Source organism: Lactuca virosa, chromosome 4, assembly GCF_052849685.1.
Source record: "Lactuca virosa cultivar CGN04683 chromosome 4, Lactuca_virosa_CGN04683_v6, whole genome shotgun sequence".
Taxonomy (NCBI): Eukaryota; Viridiplantae; Streptophyta; class Magnoliopsida; order Asterales; family Asteraceae; genus Lactuca; species Lactuca virosa.
This window is the reverse complement of record NC_136429.1, coordinates 71,132,313-71,146,605: the sequence shown is the minus strand read 5'-3', so window position 1 is coordinate 71,146,605 and position 14,293 is coordinate 71,132,313. Positions and strand designations below refer to the sequence as shown.

General features: G+C 36.4%; 1 protein-coding gene across 3 annotated transcripts; it reads right to left on the bottom strand.

The window, feature by feature from the left end:
* Nucleotides 1–220: 220 nt before the first annotated feature.
* LOC145105352 (putative LRR receptor-like serine/threonine-protein kinase At1g53440) lies at nucleotides 221–8,066 on the bottom strand. 3 transcript variants are annotated; one of them, XM_079042475.1, is made up of 24 exons: nucleotides 7,706–8,062; nucleotides 7,367–7,544; nucleotides 5,943–6,014; nucleotides 5,769–5,840; nucleotides 5,594–5,665; nucleotides 5,298–5,369; nucleotides 5,115–5,186; nucleotides 4,915–4,983; nucleotides 4,745–4,816; nucleotides 4,575–4,646; nucleotides 4,419–4,490; nucleotides 4,199–4,264; nucleotides 3,896–3,961; nucleotides 3,730–3,801; nucleotides 3,610–3,645; nucleotides 3,468–3,508; nucleotides 3,009–3,379; nucleotides 2,578–2,776; nucleotides 2,303–2,443; nucleotides 2,015–2,133; nucleotides 1,654–1,864; nucleotides 1,082–1,319; nucleotides 835–985; nucleotides 221–733 (listed from the first exon to the last, which is right to left on the bottom strand). In XM_079042475.1, the coding sequence occupies exons 1-24, from the start codon at nucleotides 7,881–7,883 to the stop codon at nucleotides 374–376; spliced, it is 3,072 nt and encodes a 1,023-aa protein (XP_078898601.1). In that variant the 5' UTR covers nucleotides 7,884–8,062; the 3' UTR covers nucleotides 221–373. The 3 variants fall into 3 exon arrangements, with proteins under 3 accessions (XP_078898601.1, XP_078898603.1, XP_078898602.1); XM_079042476.1 differs by having other exon boundaries at nucleotides 508–699; nucleotides 7,706–8,066; XM_079042477.1 differs by lacking the exons at nucleotides 5,943–6,014; nucleotides 7,367–7,544; nucleotides 7,706–8,062 and having other exon boundaries at nucleotides 5,590–5,665; nucleotides 5,769–5,787.
* Nucleotides 8,067–14,293: the final 6,227 nt, after the last annotated feature.

Here is a 14,293-nt window from a genome sequence, read left to right as displayed (position 1 = left end):
TAGTTGTTATATAGCAGCTATATGTCATTTAAGTGTATGAACCAAGGCTTTGAATCAGTGACTTTGTAGAGCTGCCTTGAAGATTTGAAGGGGCGTCTTTCTCAAAGGGTACATCGGTTCCTTCAATAGGCTGCATTGGTTGCTGCCTTATATATGTGTGTACGTATCGTACTAAATGTATGGTAGTGTGTAATTAATAGAAGTTTTTGTTTCCCGCACATAGAACCAATCAAAATAATCTTTTGTCTTCAATGTCTTTCTCTAACAATTATTGGTAGAATTTTCCAGTACATTCTGGTTGATTTATAATAGTGTACAGAACTTGACTAGTATACTAGCAACTCCATTGCAAAAGGTGCTTATGCGAAACGAGTCAATATGTTTGAGAAATTTGACTATCGAAATAGGTGTCATTTGAACTGGAAGATGTTGGATTAATAGATGTATCTGTTTGATCAAACTCATGTGACTGCATCCCTTCAAACTTCTCAGCAAGTGCTTGAAACCCGACTTTGTCTTTAGATGTTATCACATTCATAGTTGGTTCCTCAATTTCGGTATGGCCTTCCAACATATTAACTACTTTAGACATGATAGGCCTAAGAGTTGGGGACTCATTAGTGCATAATAGAGCAATTTCAATCATCCTCAGTGCCTCTCTTTTGTTGAAGTCGAAACCCAATCGTGGGTCCACCAAGTCTATCAAATTCCCCTTTTGTTTCAGAACCACAGCCTTAGAAAGGACAAATATATATATATGATAAGACAGTGGATGCATGTTGGGAATGTGGTGGAGGATCAAACTGTATATTAAAAGAATTAGTTGTATCATACCCAATCAAGAAGACAAAAGCAATCTTCATGTGGCGTATATCTCATATTGTCCTTTCCGGTAACGATTTCCAGTGCAAGAACCCCAAAACTGTATACATCTACTTTGTAGGTCAGGAATCCCCATAATGCATATTCTGGTGCCATGTACCCTCTGAAGTACCAAAAGCAAATTGAACAAACGAAAACTGAAAGTAATTAACAAAAGCAACATGATATTATTAGAAAAGACAACGAGACTATTGCTCACATAGTTCCGGCAACTCTATTCGTGATGTGCGTGTTCTCTTCTTCATCAAGCCTTGCTAAACCAAAATCTGAGATCTTTGGAGTAAGGTCAGCATCTAGGAGAATATTTGTCGCCTTGATGTCCCTATGAACCATTCTTAACACCGACTCCTCATGCAGGAAAGCCAGGCCTTTTGCAATGCCCACACAAATTCTTTGTCTTGTAGGCCACTCAATTTCCAACTTATAGTTATACTGCTCTGAGATTTTATTAAAGCATCTTAAATAAATAAATTTGTTCTCAATGGAGAGCCAACTCTTAGTGGAATGAAAAGACGTCACAATTTCCATTTTCAGATGTTACATGTATGTTGTAACCTTACCTTCTTTCAAAACTGTTCAAATTACAGCTACCTATATGTTTCATTTTATCATCACTATTTATTGACGATATTGGTTTTGGTCATCGTTGAATAGTATTTTAAAATTTCGACTAATGAGCAGATATTTTTAATCCACAAAGTCAAATATAGACTTCAAAATTCTTATGGGTGGAGGGAGTTGCTATTAAGAAGTTAAAGAAAAGGAGAATACCAAATAGAGCATGTGCTAGAGAGTTATTCTCCATGTACTCATAAACAAGCAGTAGTTGCTTGCGTTCCACACAACACCCATGTAGCCTTACAACATTAGGGTGTTGTATGCCGGCTATCATGCCTATTTCATTCACAAATTCGCGATTTCCTTGCTTTGATTTGGAAGAGAGTTGCTTCACAGCGATTAGAGTTCCATCTAATAGTGTACCCTGCCATTCATGAATTTGAGGTTTAGTAGGGACGCCTAAATATGATTCTTCTTTTTCATCTTTTACCTTCTATCTTTTACATAGTTAAAGTTTGGTAGATTTTACAACGTGAATTTTAAAAAATGAAATTTAATGTATTTACAATGTTACCTTGTAGACGGATCCAAAACCTCCCTCGCCAAGTTTATTTGAATCAGCAAAATTGTCAGTGGCAGCCTTGATTTGTCTATATATAAATACACCAGTCTGCAAATCCAATCCTCTTAGGTCTGCAGGGAAACAATATTTTAGCAATGAAAAAAATGTACTTCAAAAACTACAACGAAGTATTACTTTTTTTTATTTGGAGGGTGCAAGTTCTTAGGATATTCAACTAGGAAAATATATGTGACTGTGAAATAAACTTTAATTTTCTTAAATTGAGTAATCATCAAATACCTTTTTCTCTTGAGTTTTTGTTCCTTATATAACCCATCTTCCAAGCGATGCCAAAAATTATGAGACTGAGGCACAACACTGCAGCCACCACTCCAATGGCAACATATGTATAGTTTTTACCATGATTTTGAACCTTGAATTCTATGAAAAGGAACATAATAGTAAGTCTCGTAAACAGAATATAAATAGATTGGAATATAAATGACAATTATACACATAGTGAATGTTTTGTAATGAAAAGTGAAATATATAAAACATGTGGATAATAAGCATACCGGACTCCATAGAAATGGCAGATATCAGAGGCCCAAACACTCCCTTATCAGGAACGAATGCTGTACCTTTCCCAGCATACTGGAACCGGATTTCTAATGTTCCATTAGTTACACGAATATTTTTTATTATGGTTATTTTAGGTTTATCAACGTCACCAGCTTCATTCTTGATATCAAAGTTCTTGAATTGATTTACCTCCTGCAAAAAGTAAAAAGGAAAATTAAATACCAAAAAATCACAAGTCTGCTGTTTTCTTGTGTTTATTGAATCCTTTTTGGTTTACAAAATAAAGGTGTGTCTGAATAATAGGTAAAATGGAAATCTTTTCACAAACATATATGATTGAAACTCTTTTCCCAAATACATCAATGTTGAGTATGAAGTCTATTTGTTTATAAGAAGGGGAGATTTAATAATTAGGGTTTTCAACCTGGACATAAACATCAAAAGCACGTCTTCCAAGACTCTGGTAAGATCGATTATTTCTGAAAATTATCTCTGCAAAATGTAGAGTAACCGTATAGTTTCCATTTTGTAAGCAACGGCCATAGTAAGTAAGAGACAATGGAGAGAGGCGAGCGTTTGTGTAAAGTTCAGTGTCTTTCATAGTGAGTACAGATACATTAGTTGCAATATATTTTTCATCGTTAAGATTCAATACACTTCCTGTGCTGCTATATCCCCAATGATCGTTAAAAGGAACAAATTCTGCAGGTCCACCTGGATCCTCATCTGCTTGATAAGTCTTTTTTCCAATGGTAGCTTCTGGCCCACCACAATTGATATGGATTGAAGAGTAGTCTACAGATACATATATAGAAGAATCAGCTTTGTTTTTACTTTTATAGAAACACATACAACATTATAAACTGGAAAGCATATTGCTCACTCTGCAAGCAAGGACGGCTGCTAAGACACTTTCCAAGGTCTCTGCACCAAATCAAATATGGGAAACTCGGTGTCTTTCTTAATTATTAAATAAAAGATCCATCTCTATTCGAAGAATAATAGTGGAGTGTAATTAAGCTTACGAGTTATTCCCACTAGAGTAGCTTCTATATAAGTTCCTGATGAATGAAAGAGAACTTTTAACTTCAGTTTTTAACTTTTTATGTGCACATGAAAAGAGCATTTGAGCGCTAAAAACTTACAGATTTCCAACACAAACTGATGGTGATGGCACAATTTTTTCACTAAAGTTGTTGTAGGAAAGATCTACTGCACTGCATATAAACAAGATCATATTGAGCTTCACGAGCACCATTGTCATATTACACAAAAGTAATGCTGAAATGAAGCTCGAAAAAATTAACTTACAGTTTAACATCTTTATTTCTGATCCACGTAGGAACACTTCCATTTAGGGAGTTACCTGTCAGATACCTATAGTCATTTCACCAAATATTAGTTCACATTTACAGTGGTATTCTTTGTTTATTTTAGTTTTTACGTTGCAGAACAATAGGAATATGTTGTCCTTTTTTTTTTTTTTCAAATATACCTAGGAGTAGATTACTGATGCAAATATAGATGATTTGATATTCAAGAAAAATATTAATTTAGATATTTAGTTGAAGCTAATTTATACAGTGAGAAAAAATACACAATTATATTTCTTACATTTTTTCCAGATTCAGTCGACTTACGTCTGGTATATCACCATTCAGCTTGTTGAAACTGAGATCTCTGTGTAAGTATATGAATATAGATATAGGTGATAATTCAGAAAATTTAAACAATAAACCAGATAAGATCATAATGTTAAAACACAAAAGATACTGCTCATGGATATGGTCTAAACTATGTTCTGAAACAGAAATGGAAGAGGAGGGACTTTTACAGATGCTTCAACAGGGACATATTTGATATATTATCTGGAATCATCCCAGTTATGTTACAGCTTCGCAATACCCTGCAACATCACTCAAATTCTTGAATATACAAGTTTTGAATTAAAGAACTTGTTAAAATTTTACTAAATTCTACAATCACTTACAACAAACTCATGTTTGTCAACCTACTCAAATTTGGAAAATGTGAGCCCTCGCCACTTAAATCAGAAATTCGTCTGCACACAGGTACATACAGACATGTAGATTAGTACTTATAACTACATGAATAGAAATAATTGAAAATCTTGATGAAGGGAGTATATGATCAACTTACAGTTCTGTTAAATTGCTCAAGAAGGAAAGACTTTCCGGTATTGGTCCTTCTAGACCACTACCTTGGATCTCTCTGAGGATAGATAATAGAAAAAATGAGGGGAAGCAAAATAAGAAGGAATAGACTTACAAACATTTGAAATATATACTGACCAATGACCATAGACCTACAGTTTCTCAAGATGACTCCAGCTCTCAAGGCTTGGGAGCTTTCCAGTGAAGTTGTTGCTACTTAGGCGGCTGACAATGTGAGAAGTAGTAATAACTAATTTAGAATATTATGTGGGGGAAGAAAACAACATAACAATAGCTGGACAAATCAAACTATTTAAAGCATTAGTTTGGAAATTGGAAGGATGGAGTCTGCCTACAGTTCTTTCAAATTGGTTAGGTTATTGAGCTCCACGGGTAACTCGCCAGATAGATTATTTGCGCTAAGGGCCCTATATTAATGTAAGCACAAACCATTATAGAGAGATATTTTATCAATAACGGCATTATGTATAATCATGAAAAGTTGAAGTAAATATGCAGTACAAAGAAGGCTTACGTACAGGGTTGCTAAATTTTCTAGTTTTCCAAGCTCAGGTGGAACAGTTCCAGAGAACATGTTGCTCTCCAGACTCCTGGTATAAAAGCATTTAGTAACTTATTTGAAGTTCTAGACCCCCCATGTATATAAATATAATTCTTCCTTAACATCCTCCTAATGGACAGTTGCCATTATTGATCACAATTGTATTTCATTAGCCATTTTCCAGTAGTGCAACTTATCCAAGTACTATCTTAAGAGTGAGTGTGTGTGTATGAGATAGAGAGAAAGAGAGAGTGAGTGAATGAACGTACGTACATATATCGCAGTGATGTTATGTTGCCCAAATATGTTGGAATTCCTCCGGACAATCGATTCACGAAAACAGACCTAGGACACAGATGCTTCTATTTTTAAGGGCTGAGAATCATAAATATCAACTGGAGAGAGAGAGAGAGAGAGAGAGAGAGAGAGAGAGAGAGAGAGAGCTCACAAGAACTCGAGCGTGGTCATTGAAGCCCATTCACGTGGTATGGTTTCACTTAGATAATTACGAGCCAGATCACTGCAAGAAGCAATCATTCGCATAATGATGCCTTAAAACCATGGTATCTAAAATCAATTTTTAAAATTTGAGTTATGGTATAAACACAAGCCTTTGGCTTACATGGTCTTGATGTAAGGTAACTTTGCCATGGACCGTGGAAGAATACCATCAAGATCCTGCCCCTTGAGATTTCTATTTATAAAGCAAATATCAAAGATCAATCCATCTCTTTAATTTTACTACAAATTCCAGTCATAGGTTTAAGCCTCTATGAATCTAATTTCAAACTTCTAGTCCACCGGTTCAAGAAAAATGGAAGTAATAACACAAAAAATATTTGGAGTTTTAGAATTCAAAAGCTAAATGACACTGAAATTAAGTGGATCAAAACAAAAAATTTGGCTCCGATGGATGAGGCAGGCATAGAAGGCAAGTCGTTTAATTTCCAACATATCAAAAGTTATAGCCGTTTGAAATGGGTCTCCTTTCCCTATATAAAATTACGTAAGCCTTCTTTGTACTGCATATTTACTTCAACTTTTAGCAAATTTTTCCAGGAGCATGTTATAAAGCAAATGAATTCATAATTGTAGACTAAAATAATATTCTTTTAAGGTCAAATGAATTCATAATTGTAGACTAAAATAACATGAGTAGCTAGCTATATCATAAACTTTGATGCATGTTTTTGTGACAGGTAAAGTGCAAATATATTTTTCCAGGAGCATGTTATAAAGCAATGTCATAGGTAATTATTGTTGGCCAAACTAATGCACACGGGTTTGTAGATTAAGGGCATGTTTGGCAAAACTAGTAGAAGCTGAAACTTTTATTACATGAGTATTTGACAGAAGTAACCAGAAACTTTTGAAATATATAAAAGGGAAATCTCCGGAAAAGTCCTAATATTTCACCCTTATTTACAAAAAAATCCCAAACTAAAATTTGTTTACGAAAAAGTCCTAAGTACCGGTAAAAATGACGATTTGACCATTTTTTTTTTCCGGTTTATCGGTTTCAATACTTACCCGGTTTCATTAAAGTCCCATTATTTTACCATAATTTGGGACTTATTCGTAAATTATGGTAAAATAATGGACTTTAATAAAACCGGGTAAATAATGAAACTGATAAACCGGGAAAAATGGGTCAAATCGTCACTTTTACCGGTAATTGAGATTTTTTTGTAAACAAATTTTAGTTTGAGACTTTTTTCGTAAATTAGGGTAAAATATTAGGATTTTTCGGAGATTTCCCTATATAAAATTACGTAAAAGGGCATTTGTCTAAAAGCTAAATGTGAAACGGTAATAAATAAAAAGGACAATTCTAAAAATTGATTAAAAAAATTAATAGTTTTTTCTTAAACACTACATCAAGTAGCTTTTAGATTTAAACATTTTATTTAAACTAAAAGCCAAAAGAGCGTACCCGAAAACAAAGTTTTTTGTTTAAATCAAACGTTTTGTCAAAAGCTACAAGTTAGAAGCTCCCAAATACTCTTGCCAAACACTCCGTAAATACAAAAATGAAATAGCTCTTACAAGGAAACAACGTGACAAACATTGTTAGGAAAGGAGCAGCTACAGTTAAGAGTGTTGGTATAGAGAGGCGTTTCTATGCGCTTTGGTGTTGCCCAATTGGGATTCCCATCGCATGGGTTCAGGCTAAAATTCCAATCCCTTTTACCCACTTGTTCTGCTATTTCACGAAGAGCATCCACTGCAAGATAATATCAAATATTTCACACAAAAACTTTAAGTAGACATCAAAAGACAGCAACCCATGTGCATGGCGTTTTTAATGGTGTATGTTTCAGTGTTTGTTTTTCTTCACACACAAAAACGAGTTGAATAACATGAAACTTCAGAAAGAGAACTTGCCTTCTTCTGGAGGAAGATATCCGCCTTGTGCTTGAATACCAGTTCCTTCAAAGAGTACAAGTGTAGACGAGATGAGTGTAAGGACAGTAACCAAAAGTCTCAAACTGCAATCAAGAATTATCGACATCCAACTGATCGAGGAATTATGACAAATATATTCATGTAAATTAATGCCCATAAATACTTAAATTCTGGTACTTGGTATTCACTGTGACATAACATCAAATATGTGGTGGGTATATTTATCGTTAAAAATATAACTCCAATAATTCCTCAATTATTACGGTGGGAACTATGCTTGGAGAGTCGATATAGAAGAAATAAACAATGTGTAGTTGTGTACTACGTTACAGGAATAGTCATGAAAAATCAACGAACGTCTAGTCTACTTACTAGCTGCTATAGATTCGAGAAAGAAAAGTCCGAGACGATTAAAGTGTTTTGTTTGTACGCGTAAAGATAATAAAAAGCCACGTGGGTGCTTTAATTAGTTTTGTCGGCCACCTATATGTCACATGGATCGGAATTTTCCAAGCCATTTTGGTGCTAACTTTTTTTTTTTTCAATCTTTTTCTATGGTTTATACCACTGCCCTTCTACACATCTTAAAAAGTGGGTTGGGGGGGTGGTTTTTTTTTTTTTTTTTTTTGAAGAAGTTAGAATCTTTCAAATAAAACTGAATTCAGATGAATTGAGATTTAAAATTTGTCCCTGTTGGGATTACAAAACAAGAAATAGATTTTATATTTAAAAAAAATTCTTATCGGATATTAGCAAAAAGCAAAAACAATATAAACTAGTTAGAGTAAAATACATTTTTGTCCCTATGGTTCATCAAAAGTATGGTCCTAGTATTGGTTTTTTGCCATGCCTTGGTCTCTGTAGAGGGTTTTGGTAACATGGATGGTCTTTAGGACCTTCACCTCTGCTAAGCTCCTTATTAGCACTGTGAAAAGACTAAAATGCTCTAAAAATATATTTGATAAAACAATAAGGTGGAAGAAGGTGGTAGTCGTTTTCTTCTTCCTAACCTCATACATTCAAACCTCCCGACACCATCATCGGCTCCAATCATCGCCTCCATTAAGCTCCGCTAAAGGCCCATCGACATCACTACTATCACGTCAACCTTCCTCGGTGACATCAATGTCGACCATTGCTATGCCTTCTCTGATTTCGGTTTTGAAATTCTCCTTCCCTTCTCTGTTTTTGAATTGAAATTGAAATGCATTTGAGGTTAGTAATTCAAAATGGAATTACATGATTTAATAAATTTAAATGGAATTACATGCATTTTATGTTATTTTATGTTAAAGATGGAAATCGCTGGAATTGAAATCAATTTGAAATCACCTCTGTTTTCATTTTAGGTTTTGATATCACCTCTATTTTGGATTTGAAATCGAGTCATGTGCCCAGCATTGCAGTAGTGTTCACAAAATCCTAGTACTTTAACAATGTCATTACTCCTTTAGGCAATATAGACTATTGCATTCGGTATCGAACACTTTTAAAAGATGACTGTAAGATCCCGACTTCCATGTATATGATTTATTTCTTGAAAGGCAAAATCCCCTTGAAACTCGTCGAGTTGATGGCCTCAACTCGACGTGTAGAAAGCTTATGGGCCGCAAACTGTTTGGACCAACTCGACGAGTTGGTAAGGAAGAACTCGACGAGTTGTGTGACAACCCGATATTTCAAATCCATGTAATGTTCAAAGTCAAATGTTAAATCTATTTTGGAAATCAATAAAAACAGCGTCAAAAATGAAGTATTCTAAAGTCTCGATTGGGTTGCATAAAATGTTAGATATACTGTCAAGGTTTCCAAATATATAAAGAACACTCAAAACCGAGTTATAACGAAAAAGTTATGACTAATCGAAGATTCACGACAAAACCGGTAAAACGCTGCCAGGTGTAAAAAGTGAAATTTCAATAAAATACTTTTTAGCCTTAGGCATCTAAACGAAAGTCGTAAATTATGTTAAATCATAAACGTGCATAAAAAGAACGCCCAAATCTGACTTCGTATGAGGAATTTATGATTTTTCTAAGTTTCAGATATAACAGTAGACAGCTAAAAACTCAAAATAGAGATCGAGCGATTTTTAGCCGACACAACCTAAACGGGAATTGAAGGTCTCAACGATAGTAGTACAATGGTAAAAAGACAGACGAAAACGGACGTCAGATGTAGAAGATATGAATTTTTAATGGATTTTTCTTGTCCCGGCCTACTAAAAATATAATATTAAAAACTTAAGTCAAAATTAGACGACGGGGTCTAAACGAAAGTTGTAGAGCACAATCTCACCTACACGTGGATATAAAGAACGTCGAAATCGGAGCTCGTATGCGAGAGATATGAATTTCTGAAGTTCGGGGCACGCACACCAACCTTATCCGAAGACTCACGACGTGAGCAAGAGACTCACAACGTGAGTCTATGACTGATGTGTGCCAGAGCTAGACCACCAGTCGTCGCGTCTACGGGCCAAACTCACGACGTGAGCCATCCCATGCTCACGACGTGAGTCCCGAAAGTTCACCCTATAAATAAGATGCGAGGGTTCCGACTTTCCTTGCTCATTTCACTCTTCTCTCTCACTTCTACTCTCCGGTTAGCACCCCGAGACGACCCTGACACCCCAGTTACGTACCCGAGTCCCGACGAAGGTCTGAAGCTCCGAGATTCCCGAGAAATTCACCACTTTCCGGTCGAAGTGCCGCCCGGGAAATCGCGTTTTCTTCAAATCACCACACCTTTCAGGTGAGTTCATACCCCTACATTTTCACGTCTTTTTCATGTTTTAGGGGGGGGGGGGGGAATACTAGTGAAACACGAGATAAACTCACACTTAAAATACACGTCGTTAGATATGTTTTCAAATACTTTATCTAGATTTTGTTGATGAATGTTAAACAACATTAATACCAACGTTACACTTCACATGCAAAGTTGATATTACACCAAGTTTTTATCATCAAATGGAACACACTTTCGAAAAACTATAATGGGTATAGTTGCAAGTTATTCATTGCATATTTACATAAACACTGTAAAAGGAAATACTTTCACATGAACTTTTCGTTCCGTAAATCTTTTGATACTATGTTTTGTGAGACACTCATCTTCAACGTACTCTCGAGTATGCATTTCAAGTCCTGTATTATAAACCATAATCTCTTGGAGGGAGAGCGTGATACTTGTGTATAGATCTATACGGGATTGACAATCCCGCACCTAAACTGTTAGCTACAGTTAGACCGGCAGGTCTGGGGTGACAAATGTCATAACACTGCAACGCCTGAAGAACGTTGTTACAGGCAGTCTGGGTCAATAGCATGGTTATAAAACTCACATGGTGTATCAAAATATCTTCGGTTTACGAGACCCTTAAATGCATTCAGTAATTACAATTATATATGCATAAAAATCCACTTTCACCATTTTAGCATGAAAGATACTATAGTATTTCAGTCTTTGGAACTTTTTCAAACTACCACACATACATGGAAAATATTGGATTTTCTGGAAAACACGTTCAATTATTTTTACCAAAAGACATACAACTTTCAGAACAAAAACGCTTATGAACTCACCAACTTAATTGTTGACACTTTTTTCAAAACTACTTGTATTTCTCAGGGAATCAGTAATACAGGTAACCATCAGCTTTTGGAGAAGGAACGCTAAGGCGTCCGATATCAAAACATTTTAAATCATCATATTTGTAATATTCTTTTGAAACATGTATTATATGCAACAATGTAACTTTTTATTATATTTATGATGGTTGTGTTTACTTTCTTTACGAATATTCAACTGTTATGATACTACGTGAAGTCATCCGCCCCCGAATGTTTCCGCCATTCTGGTTTGGGGGTGTGACAAGTTGGCGGCTGGATGAGAAACCCTAAATTTTAGAGTTTGCACCCTATATAACCTCCTTAAGTCTTTGAGGATGATCTCTTATTAGCCTCCCAAACCCTAATATCGACCTTGTGAGCCCTAATCATCATTTCCTCTCATATTGTGAGTTAATGTGGCATTTTGGAGCAAAGAAGGAGGAGATTGTGTGAAGGAAGCAAGGATCTAGCTAGCAAAGCCTTTAGTCTCTAGCTTGGCACTCTTGTGGACTGTCGTGAGTATTCAAGATTTGATTTTTATCTATATGTGTAACTAGATCTTAAGTTTTGCCCTCTTTCCTCTTTATTCTTGGTTGTTCCATGCATGAACTTCATAAAGTTTGTAACTTTATGAATCTCCAGGGCAAGATGACCTCACAATGGGTTAGATCTGGGTTTTTGTCAAGCTTTGATGCCATGCATGGATTTTAGGGCATATTTTCCCTTTTTGGCCCATTTTGGCTTCAAGACATGCATTGGACATGCATGTCTATAAAGCATCAGTCTTTGGGACGTCTTTGAGGTGAGGACCTCTTCTGGAAAGGATGGGTTCCGGATCTCTACGGTTTTGGGCTTAATGGATTAAGCCTTTGAGTTTTCAAGCCTTGGTTAAGAGCTTTTAAGAATTTGAGGTAGTTCCAAAGGATAAAGTTGGAAACTTTATCCTTTAAGACACGTTGAGAGTTCAGATCTGAGCCTTAGAGTCCCTGGAATCGAAGAATCATCCGAACGTGTTTAACAGGGGGAAAACTCGTCGGGTTGTCCATCCAACTCGATGAGTTGGCTAGGGTTTTCCCGACTTTCTGAGAACGGAGGGAACTCGACGAGTTGCTAGGTACACTTGGCGAGTTAGGTCAACATGGACTGTTAACCTTGACCGTTGACTTTGACTTTGACTTTGACTTTGACCATGGTTGACCAAGTTTGACTTTGAGGGTATTTTGGGTATTTCGGGGTTTCGATAAAAATGGTCACATGTTAGGTGTAAGAATTCGAGTCAGGAGCTGAGATTTGAGAGTTAGATCTTATGAGTCAGTGGTGCTTGAGAGGCATGGGGTATTACAACCCGATGGTTGACTGGACCCATAGTATGATGTTTTTATGTTTGTGCTAGTTGTATTGTGTCGGTATTTTGGGGGGAACTCACTAAGCTTTAGGCTTACAGTATTGGATTTTGTTTCAGGTACTTTAGAGGACCGCGGGAAGGCGAAGGCGTGATCCTGCACCTCCTCATATTTTTATTTCACGATTTTGGGATATCTCTGATGTGAAACTTATTTTGGAAACAAGTTGTAAACAATGTTGATTTTGGATGTTTTAAAAAGTTTAAATTTTTCTTGAATTTTGAGAATGTTACAAGTTGGTATTAGAGCTTTGGTTTGAGTGAATTGGAGGAACACTCGTGTGAATCTAGTCTCAAACTAAGGAAAAGATTTTCAAAATAATTTTCAACCGGTTTTCAAAATACTAAAGGAGGATGCAATGTGTACGATCAGCCGGAGCCAGTAAGTAGACCCAAAAATACCACACTATTATTTGATATTATGATATGTTAGAACAACATGCTAGTGATAGGCTAGGGATCTTCAGGAATTGCATGATAGAATTGCATGATTATATGATGCCTGATAGCCTAGGGCCTTTTCTTTTATGAAATTGGCATCATTACTATAGTTGCTTAGTGTATGCATCATGGTTATATATAACTAAGATCTTATAGCTTGAGAATATTTGGTTTGACCTTATTTCCTACTCTTGTTTGATGAAGGGCTTAGGATAGGATCAGATTGTAACAGCCTAAATTTTCACATAAAATTTTTCATTTTTCAATAACAGTCAATAGTCATTAATTATAAAATCCCAGTCATAATTGTTTCAAATCCAAAACATCATATAATTTATTCAAAACATCAGAGTATCCCCAAGCAAAATGATAGAGAGTGCATGCCGCGCCATCATGTCGGGCCCTTGCCCCTAGACCCCGAAGTACCTGAAACAACCAACAAACTATAAGCTAATGCTTAGTGAGTTCCCCAGAGCATACCCCACACAATCCACATAATCACATAAACCATGTCAACCATATAAGCCGTGCACACAAACATATAAGGATGCCGTGGACTCCCTCCAGGGTCTTACTCCAGGATGCCGTGGGCTCCCCCCCCCCCCCCCCAGGGTCTTATAACTATGTGTCATGGGCTCCCCCACATGGTCTTAACTAGTTGCCATGGGCTCCCCCCATGGTATTTACCTAGAATGCCATGGGCTCCCCCCATGGTCTGGTATCCAACTGCCACGGGCTCCCCTCGGGGTCTTCTCATATCTAGTCAATAAAGTACTAGCATATTCACATATACATGCATACCAGACATATCAGTAGTGAATCTACAATAAACACTACAACTAACTGAATGGGTTGGCCTTGGTGCCTTAGACCCATTGGTATGGTGAGGAGACTCACCTCGAGTGTTAACTGTTGCTGAATAGGTCCAAGTTCCGAGTAACAACTCTGTTAAATCCCTAACATGAGAAACCCCTTAGATTCAACTTACCCTTCAAATCCTCAAAAGTCAACCTTGGTCAAAGTCAAAGCAATGTTTCGAATTGATTCAACTCGTCGAGTTGCCCATTAACTTGTCGAGTCCACCCCACAGTCAGAATCGCGATTTAGCGA

Coding starts and splice junctions, on each gene's coding strand:
- LOC145105352 (XM_079042475.1), bottom strand. CDS start 7,883: ATGGGCATTAATTTACATGAATATATTTGTCATAATTCCTCGATCAGT. Junction 5,841..5,942: donor TTACCTTACATCAAGACCAT/GTAAGCCAAAGG, acceptor TGCTTCTTGCAG/TGATCTGGCTCGTAATTATC. Junction 4,265..4,418: donor ATGTCCCTGTTGAAGCATCT/GTAAAAGTCCCT, acceptor ATACTTACACAG/AGATCTCAGTTTCAACAAGC.